Source organism: Typopeltis vanoorti, chromosome 23 (genome assembly GCF_054136105.1).
Source record: "Typopeltis vanoorti isolate ZY-2024b chromosome 23, IOZ_Tvanoo_1.0, whole genome shotgun sequence".
In the NCBI taxonomy this organism is placed as follows: Eukaryota; Metazoa; Arthropoda; class Arachnida; order Uropygi; family Thelyphonidae; genus Typopeltis; species Typopeltis vanoorti.
In genome coordinates this window covers 45,982,387-46,009,642 of record NC_143571.1, presented here as the reverse complement: position 1 = coordinate 46,009,642, position 27,256 = coordinate 45,982,387, and the positions used below count along the sequence as shown (strand labels likewise).

At 34.4% G+C, this 27,256-nt stretch overlaps 1 protein-coding gene across 3 annotated transcripts in view; it reads right to left on the bottom strand.

The window, feature by feature from the left end:
* The window catches only part of LOC150093816 (protein timeless homolog), a 671,138-nt gene that overhangs the window by 52,677 nt on the left and 591,205 nt on the right, over positions 1-27,256 (bottom strand). For all 3 annotated transcript variants that reach the window (XM_090412553.1, XM_090412554.1, XM_090412555.1), the window contains one exon: positions 1,143-1,353. In XM_090412553.1, coding sequence (XP_090268679.1) covers positions 1,143-1,353 — 211 coding nt within the window. The remainder of the gene's footprint in view (positions 1-1,142; positions 1,354-27,256) is intronic.

The window sequence follows — 27,256 nt, the reverse complement described above, 5'->3', positions numbered from 1 at the left end:
GGTCAATTTTTACATTTTCTGCAAATGGCTATAAAATCCATTGAAATTCTTCGCTAGGAAGACCTGTGAAGTTACAAAAATATGTGTCCAAACTTTTTAAATGTACAGATATTAAACTTTTTGTTTGTTTTACATTTACATTATTTTCTGTAACGAAATCAGATAAAGATGGAAATATTTCTAAACATGCCTTTTCTATATCTTTATAACGTCTTTGTCTATATTATATATATGTTTAATTGATGAAAGAAAGTAATATTCTTTATCTTTAATTAATTACTTAATTTTTTCCCTATCAATATAAAATTTTTTTTGACGTACCCCCACGTATCGACTCGCGTACCCCACTTTGGAGACCACTGATCTAAAGTACTGATTGCAAACATAAAATTGAAACGTTTACAATGAGAATCATGGTTGTCTATTTTACTCTCATTTCGCAAATAATGTAATTTTTGCGATGGTATCTAATTATGCCCACATTTTAAGTCTAAGTCTGAAATACTATCACTCTTGCGCAGTACACTGCAACCGCTCTCTCTCTCACACACACACTTTTCGCATATCTACAAACTCCCGTGGCTGCGAATTAATTTCATAACGTTGCAATTTTAATCAGCAAACGCCACATGAGACTAAAGTATATTTGACAATAATAAATGCCAGGAAAAATAGTTTCTATTTTTCCTGTGTAGAGTTATATTCAAAGGAAATGTTTGAAAATGCAGACTATTGAGTATATGTAAGGTTAGACATGTTGGTTCGCGCTTTTATTTAACTAATACAACTTTCAATAGATGACAGCAAAATTTAGAAATTCTACTTTTAATTCACATAAACTTCAGAAACCCATCTACATATATATGTTAGTGCAATTTATGGTTTTATTTTCATGCAATTACATGCTATTTACAATTTTTATTATTAAATAAATAATGAATAAATAAGCAAATTGCTGCTTACTTGCAGATACAACAAATTAATATAAGTGATGTCAACAATAGATAGTGTTTTAAACACTTCTCATAGATAGGATATAATAAAACGTGCATAAAACAGCATATAGTTCATAGAAAATACCCACCAGCTATCAAAGAGTTGTAAATGCTGCTCTCATTGAAGTGAAGAAATAAAAGGCTTACCTTTACTGATGGAGAAGTATGTCTTGAAGGATCTTCTAGAATTCTTTGAAAAATCCTGAAGACAGACGCTTGGAAAAGAAGACCGTACATCTTGTTATCCCAAGAAATGCGATGTAGCATCTTAATAATACAATGATTGGTGTGGTTCGAGTTTTTGTCGTAAAGAGTGAGTTGTTTAACATACGCTTGAACAACTTTGACAGTGGCAAATCTAAAAGAGACGATAAATATTATCTCAGTCTGATCAGCAATTTGACATTGAAGCTAATGCTAAAATAACCAAATAATGAATAAATATACCGTTGACTTTTTTTTTTCTTCAAGATCATTTCCAGCAAGATATTTCTCTTTTATTAGAAGAAAGAAATTCTACCCATTTCTGCTCTTCCTTCACTCTAAAACATCTGACAAAGTTTCACCTTCTGCGCGTACAAAATACGCATTCGTATTTCTTTCAGTCTTAGAATTAATGAATAAAAAATCACAGTATCTACAATCAGTATATCAACAAACTTATTATGTTTATCAGCATTCCTTTTATCCAACTCGTTAGCTTAGGTATTGAAGTTCAGCGATAAAAACATAAAAACAATCGAGTTTACGCTAAAGTAATTTCGGTTTTAATTCATACTAAACTGAGTTCTTTTACATTTAATTTCGGAATATATTTCCAAGGTATGTTTTTACTAAAAAATATAATTTGGCCATTTCTATTTTAATTTCTAGAATTATTGCCCGCAAAGTATTCCTGGTGAGATTTTTTACAAGGGTAGTTCACCACTGCTATCCCCCCCCCCCCCCCCCCCCCCCAATTTTATCCGCGCTAGGGACGAGCACTATGGCTGGGACGCATTCATGACTGTAATCCATGTGTATTCACGGGGCCGGTTTGCCTGTTCTGGGGAATGAAAAACGGGTGATCCCCCCCCTACCTCCGTATGAGCCCGGCTAACTCACCTTTAGTCGAAAGAGACCGGATAAAGGTTCCTCACGGCACTGACAGGAATCGAACCCAGGTCTTTCCGACCAAAGGGCTTCGACTATACTGAGGCTCTTAGAGCAGACTGGATTATTTTTATGTTTTAATCACTAAACTACAGGGTTCAAGCTAATGAATTTAACAAAAAGGGTTAAACTAATAATAAGCTTGCTATTATAACTAGTTAAAAACAAGGAGCTTCATGAAGAAAAAAATTCAGAAGTCGTGTGTCCGTGTATTATTATAAAGTGTCTGTTCTGTTAGAATCTATTCGACTATTTTAATTGGGTGAGTTCTTCTGATGAAATACCCAGGAGGAAAACAAACAAACAAACAACAACAACAAAAAAAACTATATCACTTCTGTATGATCCTGGCTAACTCACTTCAGTTGGAAGGTCCTTATAAAACTTTATTTTGCGTTGTAAGAACACAGGATACGAACTCAAGTCATTCCAACTAAGAGGTATCAACGTTACCAACTGAGCTCGGAGCTACGGAGACTCCTTTCAGGTCTCTTATACCTGAGTGATGTAATGAATTATATTTTAATATTCTTGATATCAACAGGGTTTGAATCCCGTCTAAGATACGAAGAACTTTTATAGGACTTTTTCAACTGAAGGTTGAGTCATAGGTCTAATACGAAAATGGAAAGATTTTTCTTCCTGGAAATTCGGGTTATTCATTCCTAAAACAGGTAAACCGCCGAGAACACACGTGATTAACACACTTAAACCAGCCTTAGTGCTTCAGCCGTAATTCAAAGCAACCCAACTCACACAATGTTGAACATCATTGCAAAAATAATTCAATACAAAACAGCATTTATTCACTTTGTTATATAACACAAGAAGTGAATAAAGTAGCGGAGAGACGTCAATAAAAAGAATATGAACAGGAAAGAAGATTATTTCTAGCCATAATCCATCCAGCTCTGTGTGAGAATAATAACCAGAAGGTGGCATGAGAATAATAAAACAAATCCTTGTATCTTATGCTGAATCTCGTACGTGAAGCTTAAGTTAATATTCTTAGATTTCAAACATTCTTGTGTTAATATTCTTAGATTCTTATATCTTATAGATTCTTATATTTTTAGATTTCAAACATTCTTGTGTACAGTTCTGAAAAGTTTTCTCAAAGGAATATGTGACCAGAAACAAAACCAAAACAGCTGATGTGACATAAATATAAGGAATCTTCGAAGGATAACAGACGAAGTAACTAGGATAGTATATACTGAAAGACAAATCCGTGAGCCAGAATAAGATTTATAAGACATGCTTCATTTTCTTGATGGATGAATATTTACGAGAACGGCAAAAGAATGTTACTGACCAAGAAATGTGTATCTCGGTTTAATAAAAAGAGGTAAGTTGTACGTTATTCATGCAAAAAAGCACTTTGTATATTTTTAAGTTAATTTGCGAGTTTATGAAAACAGTCAGGTAAAAAAAATAGATATAAAAAGCGAAAAAATTCACTACATATTTTCAGAATTCTGTATAACCAAGCAGCAACTATTTTTTTTTTTTTTTTTTTAGAAAATAAAGATTAAAAAATTCGCAGTTTTCAAATCTCTTACTTCAACTACACCAAACGCTTACATGCACTAACGAACAGAAATAAAAGAATTTTCAACAAAACTTTAAAAAAAAAAAAAAAACCACAAAAGGAATGCACAATCTTTTAGAAAGGAGAATGTCAAGATTGTTGAACGTTAGAAGAAAAAAAAAAACTAAAAAAAAAAAAAAAAAAAGAAGAAGAGAAACAAAAAATCGAGAAGGGGAAAACCCTGGGGGTGGAAGAGCGGAATGCCAATCCCTGTCGGTTAGGGTGTACCATGGAGGAACGCCACTATTCCTATGTTGCCGACAGTAGTGGGCGTTCGGTGGTAGCCGTGTCGACTGTACCTCCGGAGAGCAGCCGATCGACGTGTCCGAGAAGCAGGAATATATTGAAAAGTCATCAATCACAGATGAGCCACCGAAGGTCGTCGTTAAGTGTCGCTGATCGTCCTGTTCCCGAGCACTGGGTGACATTTATGGCGATGCGCTGTCACCGAGCACGCGGGGCGGAAATCGGTTTAATGTTTTCTTTTACAGGGTTCTCATTCCGTGCAAAAATAGAGGGCGCTGGAGCATTTAAAGAGTATTCTGCTCAATGGAGTTGGTCCATCGGAGAGAGAGAGCTAATGGCGCGAGAAAACGAGCCATTCCTGGCTTGATCAAGCTTGAAGTCATATTGGTCAGGAGAAATGAGCCATGATATTCTGCTTTAAGGGGATAACTGAATGTCCCCTTGAGTCTGTGTCACAGTGAACTCCAGATGAATCGTGATGCGCCAGGGAATTTAAAATGCTCTCTTGACAGCCAACAAATGGAGGAGAGAGGGATGCTAGCTGTTGAAGAGGGAAAAAAAAAAACGTCTTGACAAACGATTTTCAAATTCTATATAACCTTGAAATATAGGAGGGGAGGATAACAATGAAAACAGCTGGGTTAAATCAAGAATCAACAGCAAGTCGTGATTGTTAAAAACTCCCTCCTAGCTTAAAAATATAACGATATATTGTAAATTTGAAGATAAAATTATCCTTTATTAATGATCCTTTTAAAATTTGAACTGGCCACCTGGATCTTCCATCAGAAATGTTCCAAATGTGTGCAATTACTAAATCCCATGCCATTTTTCCAAGAAAACGAAGCAGATTTATAATCGAAAATATTAGTGTATACTGTATATATAAATAGTATTGAAATCTTTTCTATATTGCAGAAACAGTTCAGAAGCAAACGGGGTTGTCGCCTCAGTGCATATTGGGCAGAAATTTTCTGAAGACTGTTGCCGAACAATTAGTAGGTGGTAGGGGAATAATATGAAGGCTAGAATGGAGAAATGGTCACCTGAATGGCATGTGGCCATTTCTAATGAGATGCGCCAATGTTAAGATACCCTGGCAAAAAGTCAGATCACGATGTGCGTCATCAAATAAATGGATATTGTACATCGATTTATCCATGTTAATTTATAAATGATGAAAACAGAGACAACAATTAAAGTCACTTTAGTTTGCTTTATTTATGATAATTTCACCGAAAAATATTGTAAACTATAGCATTTGGTACCTAATTAGATATACCAGAAATACCCTTCTATAGACCAAACAATGAAAATCGTCTATCATGTAGAAACGCAGGAATGTTTGTTATTACTAGCCTCGAGGCCAGCAATTTGTACTTGTTCACGCAAACAATATACTTATTCGTCGCACTTTTTGCCATTCAACTTATTTTTAAAACAGTCTATTTCCATGATAAATAGATGATTTTTTAAATAATTTATTTCATTTTTTTTAAATCAGATTTTAATGAATGAAAATTCTGAGATTCTTTCAAAGAATTATTTGAAGAAACATGTTCTCTCTGTATTTGTGCCTGTGTGTAGAGGGAAGGCTTTGATTTAGGTTCCACTTGACCATATGCTCAATTTTCTTCCTCTAATCCTCGTCAGTGCTGATTTGATATGTTGTACTAATATGTGTTGTATTACTTTATGCTACCATGTGAAAAAAAGGGTTTTCATATTCCTGTAGTTCCTTGGCCAGTTGGGTACAAAAAAAAAAAAAAAAAAAAACAGATAAATAAAGAAAAATAAAATAAAGATAAAGTAAAAAAGAATAAAAATAAAAGTTTGTTGCTAACAAAAAATTTACCGGTCTCAGAAAAGTAATTCTTTTTAATTATTACGAAACGGCGTTTAGAAAAGACTGCTGTTGATCGCCTGCTGCCATCCCCAATAAAAAAAAAAATCATCCAACCAGCTTCGATAACGCCCCAAATAAATGATGTACTGATATTTTCTGTGCTCCAGTTGTTGATGCATTAAGCCAAGTTGCCTCTTTCACTAAAGGTAGCTCAGATGATATTAAAGTCAGCGAAATAATTCTGCCATCATAAATCACCACAGTGAATATTCAAAAAGAGTATGTCATTTTGCCACACTTCGAGAGAATCAATTTTTAACAGCAAAGGATATTAAATTTTCAACCTTTTCCCTACGTCTCCCTCCTGTTTACAGCATGGCTGGGAGAGCAAGGCGAGTCAAACTGTTATAAACAGTTTGCATAAGACGAGGCGCATTATACATGAGTGTACTTTAAATATTTGCGCAAATGCAGTATTTTACTTTGAATCGTCGCTTATTAACAAAGAATAGGAAAGCTCTTTTCGTATCCAGGAATACTAGCCGTGGCTTCGATTTATTTAGATACAGTATGCACTGCAATACTACGACTAAAAGTCTTGAAGTCAGTATTCTGCATTTTGAATGATTCTCATTTTCGATCTTTATTTTCGATTCTCAAAATAAAGAGCAACAGAGTTCTTAAAATAAGCCTCAGCTGGTTCTAGGAGCAGCATTTGATCAACCAAAACCAACGAAGATTTAGGAAGGGATCAAAAACAATAGAAGCGATAAAAAACAGAAACCTAAGTTTTATAGAGTGAAGAGATTGCGAGTAACTTATTCGCTGTGAAACTACTTGAGACGGCAAACACAAGAGATATAACACACCATTTATATTTATATTGGTAACAAACAGTGCTACTGAAGTAAACTAACAGAGTGGTTTGGCACCGAGTATGGAAGGTTGTTGTCTCCTTTTTAATGTTTATTGAGAGGATATTCTGAGGCAATGTAATTTCGGGGTTTAAGGCAAGCAACGGCAAATCCTCTTCGACAAAGTTGCACTGCAAACAAATGGGCCTTTCAGTAGGTTGAAAGAAAACAAGAACTCGTTTATTTTCGATGCAGTAAAGCGTGCCAATAAGGATATTTTGGTGATGCATTTCTTGGACGTAAAAAAAAGTTTTATGTGGATAAAATATTCTCGAAAACTGCCATCAGCAAAGCGGCGTAGTGAAGCTTTTCAAAACTGGAGGAGAAGGAAAAAAAAAACCTATATGATTCTAAAATTCGATAAAAGATGTTTATCAAACCGGGTCAACATGTAGAGCATATCACATGTACGAGGAAGTAAAGATGAAGGGGAGAGAGAACTAGATGAGAAACAGAGATTAAAATCGAATTAAAAAATAACTTTCTAAGAATAAGAAGAGGGATAGATACAAAGAAATACACAACGAACTAAAGATGAGGAAGATACAGAATCAACAAATGAAGAAAGTCGAGTTCACTATTCATAGCTTGCCACAGTTAGATACATCTCCAGTATCCATTTCTAGAAATGTTTTCTGGTTATTATTTGTTTCAAAAGCTAATTTTAGCATTTGCTGAGGTGGTGACAATTGAAACATTCCTTTAACAGTTCCATACACGCAGAGAATAAAGGAAACATCCGCGCGAATAGTTTCTGTACGTGAAGCTATCAAAATTCTTGCAAGCAGGAATGTGGTGAGGGGATATCCACGAAGTAATAAAAACTTCACGAAGAATATGTGCACTGTTACAACACTGAAAACGAGAACACAAATCGGTATATAACTTCAAGTGCATTTTAATAACGTTCAACAAAGACCCAAGGTTTTGAGAAATGAGTAGCACTTTGATTCGTTTTGTCCGTAGGCATTAATTCCATTCTGGATGGATGGATTATATTCAAATATGTTATTTCTAGACAATTACCATGTCATCTCAATTTTGATTTCGACTAAATCATTTTTATCGGTAAAATTAAGACAAAATTACACGTCACGAATTACAATATATAAACTATGTATAGTACATACGCCAAAAGAGTGTGACATAATGAAGACAGCTAAGAAGGATGTTATTGAGAAACCATATTTTTATGATTGTCACGAAACATTTTGTAAAAGCTTTTCTTTCCTGTGCTACAAAAAAATTTAACTGTGTTAGGAAACCAGAATGTTTCTAAGAAAAAAAGTGGCTAAATATGCGCAATTACATTATAAATTTCGAATTAATACAAAAAAAAAGTGCCGAGACTAACCAAAATTTGATTATGTTAATATCAAAAAAAAAAAAAAAAAAAAAAAAAAAAAAAAAAAAAAAAAAAACGACATAAGGAGGTTAATCTCCGCTCAAAGAAGGCAACTTTCAAAGAACATAATTTTTTTTTTTTTTTTTTTTTTCATATTTGTGTCAACATATTCGTATCTTTGACATTCCATTTTATTTCAAGCTTAAGGGCAACTTTTGTGGTTACTTTAAGTAAGAGTGAGCAAGAACATCATACAGAACTATACCTGTAGGACTTCCATATATTTTTTTAACAAAAGCACGTATGCCTAAGAAAAACACACATATTATTTATTAATCACAAATATTTCGTTTTATGCATCGTAAAATATTATTAGTGTGAGCTGAAGAACAATCATAGAAATCTGAATACAAAAGAAAGAAAATGTGCGTTACAATAGAATCCGTCTGAATACGAGTATAAAGTAGCTAGGATAAAATACTTCTAGGTTATGTATGTGTGTTAAAATTATTTTAATACAACTGCATGTTTAGATTATTTCTCAGTAATATATATAACAATTTTTCTCAAACTTCACAAATAGAAAAGCAGTCGTTACGTTTTAAGCCATGACGGTAGTGTTAGGCTTCGGTACTTTTTTTTGAATAAACATTAAAATTTAAAGCTAAAGTTATGGAATTTTTTTATGTCCCCCCCCCCCCCCGCCGCTGCCCATGAAAAGTTGTAAAGCTATAGTATACATTAGTACTATGGGCGGGATAAGATTTTTTTTTCTATTTTATTAATTTTTATATTCATTTTTTACCTAATCCAGAAACCCTAATTTACAAACCAAAATCATGGAACATTTTTAAGGCACTTCAGGAACCACCAGTAAGTGAATCAGTAGTCTCAGTCTCACACCAGACGATAAAATTCATCTCCCACTTGGTAAGCAAACATTCGGGCCCAAGTTGCATTCGATATACGAGGCTTAATCAGCTGAATATGGCTCTGCTATTCTCAAATAGGTTTGAGTTGAAGAACAAATTGCTATTTATTGTTCTTCAACCAACAGGCTGCGAGCTGGAATTTCACGGTGGGCATGGATGTTTATGATTGTCTTTAGGTGGCAGATGAAAAATATCTCTAGGGCAGGGTTTCTGGACTATGTAAAAAAATAGAAAAAAAAATCCTCAGCTCACCCACCAAATATACTATAGGTTTCTAAATAATCTTTCGTGGGTGGGAGCAACAATCAAATTTATATTAAACTTCTCTTGTTATTAGAGATTAAGTTATTTAGAATCACGTACGAATTATCTCCTGCCTAATAATTATGCACGTTTTCAAGATGGATACTGTTTTTGAGCAAAAAAAAAAACGATAGAACAGGAAAATTTTCCGTAGCTCTGTCGGTAACGACACTGCTCTCCTGCTGAAGAGACTTAAGTTCAAATTTTGTTTGGAGACGAAACCTTTGTAATGGCATTTTCAACTGGAAAACTAGCCAGAAGAACACGCGCACAATTAACATAAATAACACACGTCTCATACCCTTAGTTGCTTCGGTTGTAATTCCAAACTCAATCTATACACGAGACCGGCTATCTTACCCTTAAGTTAAGGAGTTCTCAGCCTTATATGGGAACTAAGGCTTCATCATTCGAGAGAGAGTGAATTTGCTTCTAGATTCTTACAGAGATACTCAAAAGAATCTCTGAAAGAATAGAAGCAAAGGTAAATTGACTTCCACCTTGAGGCTCATTCATCAAATGTATACACTGTAAAATATGTAGTAATGGAGAATCTCGTCTAAGAATGTGATGCTGTATATTGAAACACGTTTATCCGTTACCTCATATGCTCGTTGTCTTTTCTCGACTTTTGTTATATTGTTTGCGACTTAAAGTTACTGTAATCTGATATTTACCTTTTGTGTTCTGAAACGTATTCGCAATTAAATGCAAATTTTAAGAAGAAAACCGATTCGTTCCAGTGAAATCTTAGAAATAACGGTATAAGACGTCTATTTATCGATAATAAATCAACTGTAGAATTTCGTATTGCTTAATGAAAGGATAAAAATTTCGCAGTCGAACTTACTATTCAGCTTAAAAAAAGATGAGAGAGAGAGAAGAAAAAAATGCAAGTAATCCAAGCTAGGAATAAATTTAAAAGAAAAACTAAGCAAATAGCAAGTACGCGGGGAAAACAGTAGAGAAAGAGGAAACAAGAAGTCATTTCTAATTCCAGCAGGTGTTGGTTTCCTAATGCCGTTAGATAAGGGGAGAGAGAGAGAGAGAGAGCGTAACAAATTACTTAATTATAAAGTTAATTTAGCCGGTATATTTAATCACAGAGCTAGGATTTAATTAATTGGTAATGAATTATTAATCGAAGAAAGCTCAAGATCCTTGCACTTTAAATAAAGATTTTCTCGGTTTCAAAAGCCTCACCATTTCAATTTGAGTTGGAATGCTTAGTATTACGCCGAGGACGTTCATTTTGCTGAATAGATGTACTGTCTGACAACTGTATCTGCTTGCTCTTCTTTTTTTATATTTTGTGAAAAACAATAATCCTCAGTGTACCAAAGGAAACTGCCTCCTTTGTAAGTGGGCAGCTAAAATAGACTTTAGTTTTTGTTTTTGTTTTTTTTAAAAGTTTATCGCATCTTTGACAGGATTCAAAAATGCTGTTGGGTAGGAAAGACCTGAGTTCAAACCCAGGTTTTTCCTATTCAACCGTTACACTAGTTCTGGGAAGTGATCTTTTTTGGGGGAATTGGGGGTGGTGTGTGTGTGGGGGGGAGCAAGTGTGACAGTAACCAAAAAGAAGGGAAGGATTTATTAAAATGAGCTTTTGGAAGTCTTATAATGAAGTCGAATAATTTTTACAAAAAATTGAATTTTCCTAATTTAAAGACAACGCAGTCTTTTGATAAACAAGTCTCGAAGCAGAAAGCAAATAATTACGCATACCAATATTTCAGCAAAATAAAAAAAAATATTAAATAAAAAAATTATACCGGAAATGATAATTTCATCCATAATCTCGAAATCAAATATTTGGTTTCGTATCCCACTCCCCTTGTAATAATAACAACGTTAATGAAATTGACGCCATTACAAAGAATGAGTTCGCACAAAAACTAAGTGTGCGAACTTATTGCCATATATTTCTGAGCACTAATTTATTTATTTTTATGCATTCATTTTTTGCGCTGCAGAAAAAAAAGATAAAATAATAATCATGAAAGTAATTTTTCTTTTCCCCCTGTCTTTTTTACGAATTATGGGTTAGTGTCATATATATATCCATCGCTCCGTGCATTTTCAAAACTACTTTCTCTTTTTCTAAAGGAAATATGCTTCCATCTTCGTTCTACAAACAGCTAAATGCGAGATGAACCCACTTAATTACGTAGGCATTAGTAAGCTACTTGGCGGTAAGTAATGCAGTTGTATATATTACCGCTAAAGTGCAGAAATCAGTTATTCTGCAGATTATCTAGATATTGTGCAGATTAACTACGGTGATCCGTTAATGTGCGGAAAATTGTTTCATTTCTCAAATTACCTAGGTAATCTGCAAATTACCTACTAGGCACTCGTTAAAGTGAAAATAAGATCTTTGCTGGAACAACAGCAATGTTTCTGTACGCTTAAATTAACATAATGTTATTTATTTATTTTTCGATATCTAAAGAATCAAGTTAATACAATCAAACAATCAACAAATTAGTTGATAGAATCAATCATCAATCAATTAATATAATACAAGGAATCAAACGGTTTAAAATATTATTACAATTAAGAAAAAAAACATATGATAAAATTATGTTTACTTATTAAAAAACCAAACTAAAAGTGGAGGGAGAGGGGGGAAGGAGTAGGGAAAGGAAATGAGAGAAACAAACTTTTGAACTTTAACGATACGGAAGCCGGTAATGTGCACATTACCTAGGTAAAATGCGGAAAACTCTTGATTCCGCACGTTAACGGAGCAAATCAGCTAATCTGCAGATTAGCTAGGCTAGGTAATGTGCACATTAACGGTTTTCGCACTTTAGCGGTAACATATACACCAAGTTAATACAAGAGGAGCACAAAGAGAAAGTAAACAAGCAGGAGAACTCTGAAATCAGCAGTCCTGTCATCATGATATCTCCAGATGGAGCAATTTGGTGCAATGAACTTTGACAAATTTTCCTTTACTTGTAGATCAAGACTAAGAATTCTTCTCTAAAATATTCAACAAAAGCTGAGTAGAAGAATATTTAAACATTTTAGCACTTTTTCCCACCTTCTTACTCATTTATTTTTCATGTGCGAAAGAATTGTTCCTAGCTGCACCCAATTCACTATATTTGGGTGAGGCGACATTTCTTTTCTTTTTTCAAGTCTTTGTACTGATCAGTTCTGATTATGGTAAGGCTTGGCATTGAGTAGGTAATAATTTTAGAAAGAAATCATGATTAAAAAAAAAAAGAAACAATATAACTAACAGTGGTGCTGGTTTTCCCCTTTCAGTCGTTTACGACTCTAGGTGATTTTGTTTTTGTAGGGCATCGCCCACAAAGTGTTCTTTGTGAGATTTTTTACAGGATAGTTCACAATTTCTCCCCCCACCCCCCAATTTTATCCGGGCTCGGGGACATATTCATGACTGTAATCCGTGTGTGTTTACGAGGCCAGTTTGCTTGTTCAGGAGGACGAAAAACCCGAGTTTCTGGGTGAACCTCCCCCCCCAACTTCTGTATGAGCGCGGCTAAGTCACCTTTCGTCCAGATAAAGATTCCCCACGTCACCGAATCGAACCCAGGTCTTTCCGACCAAAGGGCTTCGTCTACACTGACTGAGCTATGGAGGCTCCATAGCTAACAAAATTCAAATATCACGCAAACGAGATTTCGTTTTCGGAGAAAAAATAATTCTAAAGTTATTTTTCTCCAAATATTAAGTAAAACTCAATCGCATGTGGCCTGTACCTCATAAGAAACCAATAAGAGAGAGAGACACGAGCTTCACGTTAAGAATCTCTCTTGACTTCTTAAATGCAATCATTCAGACAGTGAAAGTTTCTTTTAATTTTCACTGTCTGGATTTCCGCATCGGCGAAATTTTTACTTTTCGGTAGATTATCGACAAACGTTTGTCATTTTTCTTTTGTTTTCTGAGAATACTTTCTAAGACAGGCACAACTTAAACGAAGTCTTTTCAGCTGAAATAATTTGATTGTCGACTACGTATAAACTTTTGATGTCTAAGCGAAGAACAAAAGACAATAGGTTTTCATTTGTTTTGTTTGTCTGTTAGACACTTGAGACAAATGCATAGAATATTGTTACACGTGTGCTCAACTTAGACAATATGCTATGCATTTGACTGTTGTGAAAATATCGAATTAAATAGAAATGAAGTCTATTTCTCAGAAAATCACCACATTGCATCATTTTTTCCCACTCTTTTCGTTAGATTTGGTAGCCTATTACCGTCAAGTTTATTTCTGAAACCCGATTTTGATAACATGACTAGTCATATCCAATTTCTTTTTAAAGGAAGGGCAAACTGTCATAAACGTCGCGACCGGCAATTCAAGCGTTACCTTAAAAAGACCTAAAAATATAATTTTTCTTTTATCACGCAAGGAATTTGAACTCAGGTCTCTTCCTCTGAAATCTAGCAAGTGAGGTAACAAAATCACTCAGCTAAGAGAACATTATATATACAGTTTGCCGCGGCAGTGTTTTTGTTATTGTTGTTTTGTTTTTAAGATGTGTTTTTCGCAAGTGGAAGCCAAAAGATTTCAGAGAATCTAATAAAATGAATAGCAGAAGTGGTATGCATGCATTTTATTCACTAAAATTTAAGCGAATCTTTCAAGTTATTTTAAACGGGTATATAGAAAACCACGAAGAAGGTAAGTGGCATATCGTTTTCTGATAAGTAGGATACTCAAAAAAGTCTCCAAATGGAACAATGATATTTAGGACCGGTACTAAGATTTGCTGCATCATTTGAATTTTGGTTTAAATCGGACCATTCTATGAGCAAAATTAGGTAAAACGTTTTGAAACAATAGAAAAATATATGTAAGAAAAACAGACTCATTACCTCTTGTATAAAAAAAAAAAAAGTTCCAGGATTAATTATTGATAATGAATGACGTCATCACTATGTAAGCCTACTATTGCCAAATCGCTTTTTCTTATGATTATCTAGAATCCTTTTTCACACACGCTTTTTTAGCATTAATATTAACAAATATAGAGATGCACAACTGATACTTTTTTATTTTGTGAAAAAAAAACATTAACATCATAATTAAATACAAAAATTGAAAACAAACAAGAAAAACATTGCTATATTAAAGCAGCAAGAAATCATGGCTTCATTCCATTTGATTCAGGACGCAAAAATGAAAAATTGCAAGCACATAAGAAAAAAAAAATCTCCCAAACATCTGTTATTGATACAGAAGATGATAGAAAAGGAATGCGAGATAAAGAGAAATGATATTAAGTTAAAAAAAAAAAAACGGAAGCAAAGGGGAAGAAAAACGAATGCGTTTTGATAAGAGAATGACTGCGATAAGCTAGGTGAAATGTTAAAATCGACAATTAAGCTATAAAATAAAGTGAAATAAATATTCCGTGAAAATACACTGACGGAACCAACAGAGCGAATTCTAAACGAGGCCTTCAAGTGCCACATCTTCACACACAAGGGAATAAATCAAAAGGGAAAGACGTCAAAACAAACTAAAAGTTCAGTGGTTAAAAAAAAAAGAAGAAAAAACAGGACTCGGATCTGACAGGAGAAAATGACAAGCATTTGCGAAACCCTTACTAGTGAGTTAGGAAGAACATCCCTTGGAGAGACATTTAAGATATCCTGTATTTGTCTTTATATTTGACAAAGTAGAAAGCTTTATGTCTGTCCATCACAGGCAAATATCAAGTCAGACGAAGAGATCTTTAGACGATTTCCACTGGGGACACTTTAAAAAAGAAACTTTTTTTTTTTTTTTCGAAAGCTAAATAAATAGCCTCAAACCTATACGTAATACTATGTAAAGTAAGAAGCTGATGCGTCAAAATAGCGATCCAAATTCACAATCGTACAAAATAAATATTCTAAATAAGGCACGTTAGGAAAGCCACGGTGTAGTTATTTTCTCTGCGAAGGGAGTACAGAGATCGAAAGGTAGTACTAAATATCTTCAAAACCTACTTCCCTTATAAAAACAGACTAATCTTTTCATTTACTGATTATTTTTGCTAAAAAAAAAAAAAATCCAGATGTATATTCCAAATCTAGAAATGTTATGTTATGTTATATCACATGATAGTTAAGAACCAATAATATGTTAATTAACAAATATTTTTAACAAGTTCATCTTTAGCATTTGAATTTCAGCTATATTTATATATGAATTCAAAGGCAGTATTATATGAAAAATTATACAAAGCCTGGTTCAGCTATGTTTATACAACAGATGTCAAATCTATAGGGTGCTGCTGTGACTAAGTGAGAAGTTGTATACTCGTATGCGATATTCGTCTTGAATGACCATATAATGTTTGGGAAATCCTTAAAGAAGAATGCTGTTCGAAAGAGTCATGATGTATATGGTTGGTGATCTGATATGAAATTTCTTCTGGTTTGATGTTCAGCAACTTAAAAGACTTTAAGTCATTCTGTGCGTTTATTTTTCTGTTTATATCGCTCATGTCAAACCGAGAAACTCGAGTCACAAGAGACCAGGGGTAAGGAACAGAAATTTTTGCAATTGAATTGCAGGAAGTTTATTCCGAATTTAATAAGATCAAACGCATGTAGCATGATCATTTAATTCAATTAAAAAAGAAAAAAGGAAATATCGAAACCCCCTTCGCTTTTGGAATCTTGTTGTTATCGAAGTAAAAATTAATAATAATTAGTATATCAACGTTCGTTTTGACATATTCATTTTGAGAACGTTGCACTTATCATTTGGACTTATCGTTCGATAATTTATTTCGCAACTAACGTAGTGGTTATTAGTCTGAACAGTATGTAAACATACAGAAGTGTTTTTAGAAAGTAAGCCAAAGGGTCGCAACTGAATGATGACTGGTGAGTGTATAATTTGACGTCATTAAATTTACATGACTGAAAAGTTTTTTTTTTTCATCCGACTTTATCTCTTGCGTCTGTTGTATACGATCATAGCTATAATAATCGCAAGCTCCATATTACAGGTCAAGCGCAATACAGACATGTCAGAAATCTCTATGCAGCATACTACTATCGAAAGCCTACTAGGTAAATGTCTCCCAAATGTCCTTGTCCATATATTGATTTCTTCATCTAATAAATGGTTAACACACCATTTGCTAAATTTAACTCCATCAGTTCAAAAACAATAGTCTAAAACGGCTATTATTTATCAACTATAACTGGTGTTCCTAACATGAGTTCATCTATCATCTATCCATTCACGACGTCCTAGCAATTTTGTTGGAATATCCGAACATCTTTCATACTTAGGCTCTAATAAAAATGACTCCCTAACTGCCATATACTAACCACAATAAAAATTTTTATATCGGAAATCCTATTAGTAATTGTGTTGGTTGAAGACTTCTTCCATTTTCTTCGCTCCCGTAATTCTCCTCTTAAAGAAGAATAAGTAGATTATGAGAAGTTATCAAGTTGAGGCAAACCCAATAACAATCTCGCATTTAAAACTATTATATATACACTAAGATGAAATAAGTAATTGGACATTTCATACACATCGTAAGCGTGCACATAAGCAGACATCTTCATAGAGTGCGGTCCTTACCTACTTTTGGTTCTGTTTACGCTTCTACGCATACTTTCAGCCAATTTGTTATACTGAGACCAGTCGTCTTTCATCACAAATATATCAGTCAATTGTTGTTGGACGCATTAGTCTGGCCCACGCCAGACGATGGAATTCATCCCAAAGGAGTTCTAGTTGGTTGAAATCGGAACGATTTCGTGCAAGCTAGTCAAGTTTTTCCGCATGATTTGCCTTTAGACATTGTAGTAATAGCACCTACAGTGCTTAATCTTGCTGAAAATGATAAATATTTCTGTTTTATAAAACGGCCACGATGTGGGAAGCATTTCATTATTCAGAAGTGTAGCATATCCGTGGGATTCATTTCTCCAGGTGCAACGCAACCAAAGATCCAGATGCATAACAGAACAAATAGTTTCAGTCTATTACAATTCAACCACCAATTTCGCAAATGAGATCATGCATTTCTTGAAAAAAAAAAATTATTTAGATTTTTTGTATATTACTGACGAACATGTTAGTTATCAGACTGTGAATTAACGTTGCAAATTTAACAGGCCGATTTTTTATGAATAAAAGTGTCGGTGGACAATATTCAACTCAGAAGCGGACTTACAGAACATCGAATACGATTGTTGTAATGAGAGTAGTCGTCAGTGATTCACTATAGTACTTTTGGCATATGTTGTGACTTGATAAATTTAATTGTACATTATAACGCTCTTGTCAAACATTAAAAAAAAAAGTATCTAAAAGGAGAGCTGTTGCTTCATCGGACAGTCCGGACACCTTTCATTAATATTAATGCCATGAAGTTGGGAATACTCGGACAGGACAGTGTACATGCATTGAAGAAAACAGCAAACACAGTCGACGCTGTATACTGTAAGGCGAAAGCGTTAGAAGTATCCTCTGCAGGAGACAGTGTCATGAACAGAAAGTAGAGCATGCCGAAGATGCATGACATTTGATGTCAAAGGCCTTTTTACAAGGCTTTCTTAACTTTTTTGTGATAAGAACTTTAAAATTAAACTTTTTTCCTCACAGCTTCTAAAATGTGAAGGATTTTATTTCTTTGGTGTTCGCTTTCACTTTTATCTCGCGCTGTGTCACAAGGTAATAATGCGTCTGGTCCTCGAGGCTGTCACTTATCCCACCATGGCGGCTTGATTGACGACAATTTGAAGTCTCTTCTACACTATGTCAACAATCAGGAGGCCAGCTAGCCGTCTTGGAAATCTCTCTCTTTTTTTTTCATGGACTGAAAGCACTCGTAGCCGACAGATCAGGCCAACAGACAGACGTTTACACAAGAAAGCGGGGGTCATCTCCATTAGATGTTGCAGCATGGCAAAAAGTGCTTTCATGTGCGACCAACAAGTATAAAAGTCTGTCTGTCAGAAACTCTGCTCAAGGCTCTTAGATACCCCAGAAACTACAGTGATGTTTAGCAACATGAAAATACACTTTTTCATTCTATCTTTGCTTATCTGTCACATAGGACATATAGGCTTAATGTAATGATATTGCCTATGTATTATTGATAAGTGCATCAACAGTCGGGATTAATTGTTGAGAGTGTAAGGTTCATTTTCATGCACTGACAAGTGAAATAAGATCACTAATGAACTAAGCTACAGTATGAGTAAACTGTGAGTATTGTTCCTCAGAAAACAGACACTGAAGTTTATTTTCTGATATTTATTTGAACCGTTCTTAAAACTGGCGATCCGGTTTCGGCCAACGAGGAAACCAGTGAAAGTATTGCTACTAAATGGTTGCCTTTCTTTTCGTTAGTGGTAATATATTAAGGGCCACCAAATGAGAATTCTAGAGTTACGAACCAAACCATTTTGATCTTTGAGTAGCATAAAATGAGCTCCAACACGCCTAGCTTGAATACTCATATATTGAACACTCAGCCAAGCTAATAAAATGGAAACTTTCGATCAGAAGTGATAAAAAATTACAGATGAGACAATCAAGGCCACGAGGCGAGCATATTATTGCACAGGCATCTCCATGGAATGTCGTAAGGCACATTTGGGAAGTCCAAACTCTCTTACACACCATCTATTATACTTCTTGAATCCAAAACATTCACAACTGACTCTAGCAACCCATTCCATTCGTTCACCACTCTCTAAGCGAAAAATCTAGTCCTCACATTCTTGCTAACCATCTATTATTCACAAGCGGGTTTATCTGTTTTGCAGAAATAAAAACACAGCTTTCCAAAAGTTACTGATTGGAATCACGGAAACAACTAAGGCTATGAAGCCAGTTATTATGTCTGTCAATTAGGTCGATGCTCTTACTGGTGTTGTGCCTATTTTGTGGAAAATGTTTCCTTTGAAATTACAGCCGAAGCAACTATGAGACCAGTGTATTGCATTTGTTAATTTATTAATGCCTATTATCTGGTCAGTTCGCCTGACTCCAAAATGTATAATATTCTTGATTTTATATATATATATATATATATATATATATATATATATATATATATATATATAATGCGCATTTCTATGGATTTTTATGGAAAATGCTACCTTCTTGACCATTAATATGCTGAAAGATTGAACAAAAGATATTAACAGAAAGGACAAAAAGAAAAAAAAAATGACCATTCTAACTGGAATGCGTGAACCATTGGTAGGATTTCTGCTCACCAACCAACACGCAGGGAATTCAAATAGTACTGCGGCGTGGCTATTTGTGAATGTCTGGGTTGATGATTGTCAGTGAGACGATCATCCAGCTTACTGAAGGCCTGAAATGGCGTTAAAAAGCACTATATTTGGGTATCCAGACTGGATTTCTGGATATCTAACGCTTAATCTGCGCACACAGTATATTAAATGCACTACTGGTTACAACTTTCGTCGGTACGACTGATATAAAAAATCTATCGGGCTTCTTTAGTGCACTCTCAAGACTATGTAATTCTCTGTTCAGAACGGCTTGAGTTTGAATTCCGTTCAGAATACGATGAGTATTACTGAATGAGACAGATAAATGACCAATGCAATTATTATTGTTTATTTATTGGACACAAAAGATCGCAAACTTATCATATAGTTAGTACAATGAGTGGAGCTGAGTTTCCTTGGTCTACAGACCAAATATGATACTAATTTAAGATATGGCTGGTAGGAATGTGGTACACTGGGCAAGAAAAATCATTTACTACGCAAAGACTTTCACAAGTATCCATTTAAGGCTGCAACCCACACCCTGTTGGATAGAGCGTTGTTATTCATTTGGCCAAAAGGCCGACATTAAGAGAAATGGGCTTAGTTGCTATTTCGTATTCTCAACAAAATTCGTGTTTTATCGCTTTTACAATCCGTATTTATTAAAGAATATTTCAGCAATAGCAGCGAACGGTGGGAAATAAGAATATTCCAAAACTGAACGCTATTTATTATTATTTTTTCATCTTTATTCAACCTCGTCTAAGGAAAACGGGGGTTATTAAATCAACTATGTTTTTATCTGTTCGTGCATGCCGCCATCATAACCTTTGTTTTCAATATTCATGGAACTTTTTAACAGACATCATCCTCTATCGTAAAGACGTCATCTCAAAGATCCTATAATATAACGTTTTACTTTCAGAGGCAATATGAATGCTCATAAATCTTGTGAAGGAAGACACAAAACAACTACAGACACATTTCTAAGCTTTTTTTTAAAGACATTTAAGATGGAAATGAGATCTGAAATAGATACAAGAAGAAAAAAAGCGCAAAATAATACCCAGAAACATGTTAGGGAATGTATGTACAACGTAATATTATAGGCGTGTTTCATGATATTAAGATATATATACTTACGACCTGATAATAGAAAGATTAGCGTGCCAGATTACAATACGTTCACTAGAAATCAGATATCTTGAAATTGCGATTAAAATCGCGTGTCCATGGGTAAACCGCTGAGTTACCCTTTCACTAGCTAAGTCAAAATATATTTTGGTTTTTATGTAAAATAGTGATTATTATTATTATTCCAACTTTAATAAATTAAAATTGCTCGGCACTTCCTCCCGAACTCTCAAATATTAGAGGAACTTGGGATAATCATTTCTCACCTCTAAAGCAGGGGTCGGCAACCTTTTCAGACTCGCGGGCCACATTCAACTTTTATTTTTAATAATCGGGCCGCAAGCGTTTAATTAAGAGAAAATAGTGAGCGAAAAAAAAACTTAAGTTATCAATTTTTATGATATCAATCTTGAAAAACACAGAAATATTTAAAGTACGAGATATGAAACAAGCATGAAAATGAAACTCAATTAAAAATTATTATCACCTAAAAACAAAGTAAGATAGTTGATATGTGTGTCTCCCTGATTAATGTGCCTTTTGTGATTGTTTTCCCTTAGCCAAATTATCTAGATCCACTTTATAACGTGAGGTGCAAATTCGAATCGAAGCATGCAAATATTCATCAGTCAGTCGAGAAGAAATTTATTTTTTCTAAAACTCATGGCAGAAAATGCTTGTTTGCAAATGTATGTGCTTCCAAATGCGACTATCATCTTCTTTGCGAAACTGATTAATCCTTCAAATTTTTTTGGTAAGAATCAATAAAATTTTTGGACATTTTCTAACGAAAATGCTTTCTTTAATGTTTCATTTGTGTTGTAATTCCAACACTTCCATCTGTAGTTGATTTGACACGTCATCAATGTCGACATTAAAAGGGTTCAAAAATAATCGCATTTCGATGCTATTTTTATGAAAATCCACAAATCTTGTTGAAAATTACGTTTGTAAATCTTCAATAGTACCAACAAAAAAATTTCCTTTTGTGTTTGCCATTCAACTATAGATACAAATTTGCAACAAATATATTGAGGTAGATTTTCTTCCATCATACATTTCTTCGACAGACATAGTTTGCCTTCAAAAGCTTTTATGTCAGAAAACAGTTCTGCTAGTAATTTACCTTGGCCCTGTAGGTTCAAATTAAGTTCATTAAGGTCCGTTGTAATATCTACCACAAATTCAAGAGACATGATCCATTTTTTATTCGATAGTTGTGGGACAGTATTTTCGTGTTCCGTCATAAAAATATCTATTTCTTCACATAAATTAAAAAAATCTTTTTAGCACAACACTTCTGCTTAACCATCTAACAGCTAAGTAGTAGATAACGTCCTCATACTCCAATTCTATTTCTATCAAGAATTCTTGAAATTGGCGCTGTTTCAGACCGTTGCGTCAGATGTAATTTACAGTTGATATCACAATGTCCATAATGTCCTTCATTGATGATAAAATTTTGCTACAAAGTGCTTCCTGATTAATGATGCAATGGAACACCATTGGATTATCATAACCTAAATTCTGTAATTCCGCACAAATTCGACCTACTGCACTGGTGTTAGAGCCACAAATATTTCTTCACCATCGGTTGTCACACTATATAATTTTTTTCCAGTCCAATTCTAAAGAATCAACAATTTCTTTTGCCTTTATGAACAAGTCATTGCACCTTTTAAACTACAGAAACTGGCCAATTCTTTATAAACATCAGTCACTATCGATGCCCCGAATAAATATCATTAACTGCGCAATGTCTGTTACTTCAGTACTTTCATCCATTGCCTGAGCGCAATACTCAAATGATTTTGCTTTAAATTTAAGCTGCTCAAATAAATTGATACCGATTTCTTCTACTTGCCTTGTACAAGTCCTGGTAGATAAACTAATATCTTGAAATAACGTCTTCTTTTCTGGACATATTTGTTCATTTTCAGCTAATAAACATCGTTTAATAAATTCTGAATCTGTATAACACCTTCCTTCTTTCGCAACAAGTTCCCCTACGACATAACTAGTACGAACAATCGATTCATTATGAATACTTTGCTTCTTAAATATGTTTTGATGAGCAGTCAACGAAGTTTGTAACTTATTCATTTGATTTTTTCCAAGTTCACGGTTCGAATCCGTGTATTAGCTTTCATGTTCATTCTCGTAATGACGTCTGATATTATATTCTTTCATAACAGCAACACTTTTATGACAAGTAAGACAAAAGGGATTACTCCCATTTTCAATAAAGAATAGTACGCCCACAGATTCGAGACCCTTCGACACTTCTGCGCATGTCACAAAAAAGGAGAATCCATTCCGATAATAGGGTAATCAATCCGTCTTCTAGGATGAGTTTGTTTATTATTACAGGTCGGAAAATTTAGCTTTTCTTTTACAAACATTGTAGTTTTTAAACTAGTACAGCGACAGACAAGAAAGCACGTGATTTCGCATGTTGGCGACCAATTCGTACATCCTTCATTTCTTTCTCCCCTTCAGCATGAATCGACTATTCTTGGTAGAAATCCAAGCGAAGCTCTACAAAGTGATGCGTACTATAGTACTCGCTATTCCATTCATCATTAAACTTTCTTCCTTCATCTGCAATTTTACGTGTTCTTGAACCGATTTTTGAAATTATTTTTAACAAATATACATCCTCTGAAAATAATAGTTGATGTTATTGAATTATATTAAAAGGCGGACCAAGGAACGCGACTACAAAAGTGCGCCAAAATTTCGGTTGTCGTTGGATGGCGATATCACGAAGTATAGGTATAATTATTTTTAATTTATTATTCATATTATAAAATGTATTATTTAAATAATTCAATATACGGGCCACGTGCCATGTAAGTGTGGTCAACCTTTTATGGGCCGCCAAAAATGCACGTTTGGGCCACATGTGGCCCGCCGGTTGTCGACCCCTGCTTTAAAGTATCGCAACCTACCAGACTACAGTGGAACTAATTAACTCCTTCAGCCCCCCTCCATGTATGCGAGGAAGTGGTATCGTTGAAGCTTCTGTCTTGGGTAGACATTCTTTTTTCGTATTTTGAAACTCTTTACAGGTAACTTTTCAACTTTGATATTCATGATTAAATGTATTCCACATATCCTTAATCACTCTTGGCTATCTACAGAACAAAGACTGATTTTCATTCCAGCCTGGTTTTTACGTTACTTTTGTCTCAGTTTGTGGTCATGCCAAGCGTCATTTTAAAATGGCGATATCGGGTATTATGGAACAGTTTCATTTCATATTACCCGACAAGTTTTCAAGTATTCCATATTACGTTACAAGTAGGCTTTAGCTATTTTTTCTAGGATTACTTTTTTTTTTTTACAGTTTTACGTCACAAAAAAACATACAGCTCATTGTTTTGGATGAAAAAAAAAGTATCCCGTATTACCCATACTACTACATATTACCTCTCAAAAACGTTTTTGGTGATCTTTGAATAAAAAGAAATGTACTCGAGATAAAGGAAATGGCATTTAAGGTATAACATTCTGTTATATCTTAGCCCAGAATGTTATAACAGTTTTCATTTTATCTCTTACAAAAACAAAATGGTATTCCATATTACCCGAAATTCCTCTTTTTTTTTTTTTTTAAATCAAAATCAGTTCATCCATTTCCGTGTTTTACACGGACAGACATGAAGAAACTAACAGGTGATGATCGTTTGAGAACCTTTCCCCTTTAGTGCAGAGCAGTTCTTTAGTCATTGAATTAGCAATAACGTTTCTTTTTATAAGGATTCCTATCTTCACCCTAACCTTAATTACCTGAGTTTATGATACTCTATTATAACTGATGTAGGTGGTACGGATGCTAAGTAGAGCAATAACTAAATACTAACTTAAGGAAGCTTTCGTGTGTAAGCAAGAGCAGATGCTATTTCTAGATACAATCACTTTCATGCAGTTAAAGCAAGAATAATCGGACGCAATCTGATCCATCGCATTGCTCACTGTCAAACACTGCCCTAGTAACTCCAACTTCCCCTACTAGCACTCCAATAATGACGCATTTTAGTGAACGCAGGCAGAAATGGTACCTTCGAGACTATAAAAAACGATTGCCCGTTCTCTGTAGTGTTTAGCTTTAATCCGAAGAGACGGCTACTGATAAAGAAAACGCCCTCTGAGGACTGGATCATCCAAGGGGCTAATACCACTTGGGTCTTTTTATAGAAGCAATAACTTTGTTTCCATTTAAGTTTCCATCCAGTCCAAATTACTGGTATTACTATAAAATAAATTTGCCACTGTATAGGTCCGCTCGTTCGGAAAATGCCAGATAAGAGCTTGCGCGCTAAAGTTCGCACCATCTCTCTTTTGTCATAAAAGGGAAAAGTACGGAAAAAACGCGCTGATCCGTATTTTGTGGCAACGCACAAGAATACAATATTGCGACTTTGAACTTATGGACAATTTCGGACGACGCGTCTAAGAAAGGGAAAGAATTCTAAGAGAGCCTTTTATATCCTAACGTCCGCGGATTTAGGAGGCTGAGTTTTAATGATCGCCTTAGCTTTATCCTCCACCTCCTCCTTCCATCGTCCAGCAGATTTCATAACCGTATAAAGTGCAAACGCTGCAAGAAAGTAGTTCTTTGTAGAAACACCCGTTGGTGATAGTGGGGAAAGGAGACTATACATTGGCAGATGTTTCGGAGACGACGAAATCGTGAGGCAAAAAAGAAGAGAAGAAAAAGCAAGCAATAAAGAATAAAGACGAAGAGAAACTACAATATAATAATCGTTGAAAGCAAACACGATTCTACATTTCAGATTACCAACGCAATGAGACGAGTGCATTACATTAGTTAAAATGCGTGTGTTCTTTGGCCTGTTTACATGTTTTGTGGAATAACAACCGAGAGGAAAAATCCAGTTATCACTTAACTCACATTTTGTTTAAAATACTCTAAATAATTCCTCTCATACTGTCATACAGGAATCAAAATTAGGTATTTCCAACAATACATAACATCGTCACAAAAAGTCACTCCTCTTACTACATTACTGAAGACCAAACTGGGGAAGTGGCTGCAAATAAATGCAAACAAACATTTCGGAATTTCGAACGATTAGCCCACCCATGGTACTACTGGTTTATAATCTTTCATAAGGGAATTGCATGCATATTTTTTCATTTCATTATTTCTAGCAATGTATATCACAAGACTTCTTTAACAAACAATCTGAACTGTCTCAAACAAATCGACCATTAAATAATTGTTTGTATTCAGGTTGGGATTTTAACCTGATCCAGTATTAACGATAATGATACTGGATAAATCAGGGTTAATATCCGAACCTGTATACCAATGTAATTATTTAATAGGATTCAATTACTTAATGGGTTGGAGGGTAAGAAACACGTGATTAGGAATACCTTACCACTATTTATAAGGTACTTTGATGCATCAATTTCTTTTCTAATACTTAGTTCTGATTTTATATCCCTATCTAGAATCACATTCCAATTGCAATAGATAAGCCAACACAAGAAGGGTAAAATACTTTGATTTTATTAAAAATAATAATTACTCATTACTATTCATAAAACTCAATTAAGCACCATTAGACGGATTTATTAGATGTATCTTTCGAGGTTATGCAAATAGATGAAAAAAATAAGGCCTATGATATTAAGGATATTATATCCAGTATAATTAATAATTTTATTTCATCCGCTGTCATAAGGTTTTTATTAACTTTGATCTTCTAATGATTACTAATTTGAAAGTGCCATAAAATTAGCATAAATATTCGATTAAACGTTCTGGCTTAAATTCTAGTGAGATAGCAGCACAAAAAAAGTGGCAGTTTTGAAATAATGGCCATATGCTAAGTGTATACCAATGCGGTCGTTCTCATCTTAAATTTAGTATTGTTCATTTTAGAAATGCCATTTATTTCTCATATGATATAAGCTACAGGAGAGGGAGAGAGAGAGATCTTTTATGAACATTTTAAGATTATTGCAGTTCTACTATTCAGCAAATGATTGTTATTTTTAATCTCATGGAGACATAATATACGACGAGAAAATGAGAAATGCAAGGTTCATCAGTCGAAACCCTATCAGTAAAGTACTTATTTCAAATGTAATTGGAAACAACCACTCAGTGGTAATCAACTCACTAAGAATAGGCTGTTGATGTTCGGAAAAGAATGGTTAAATGAATCGAAATGTATACTTTTTTTTTTTTTTTGCAAAGACCGAATGAAGAAATAACTGAATCTTTCATATTTTCTACGTTACGATACGCAGAAGGGAGAGGAGAAATAATAATATAAGGCATGAAGGCAAACTGTATCTCAAATCACACAAGTATATTACAATAATACTACATTTCTCTTCAGAAAGCGTTGGCAACTTTTAAAACTCATGAACCCACCACCGCATCAAACTTGCCAACAACTCGAGGAAGATAGTAGTTAAATCGTTCATCTCCAATGATGATGGTATCAAATAGATACCATCATCAGTACCTTCCAAATATCCTTGGATTTCCTAACCGTAA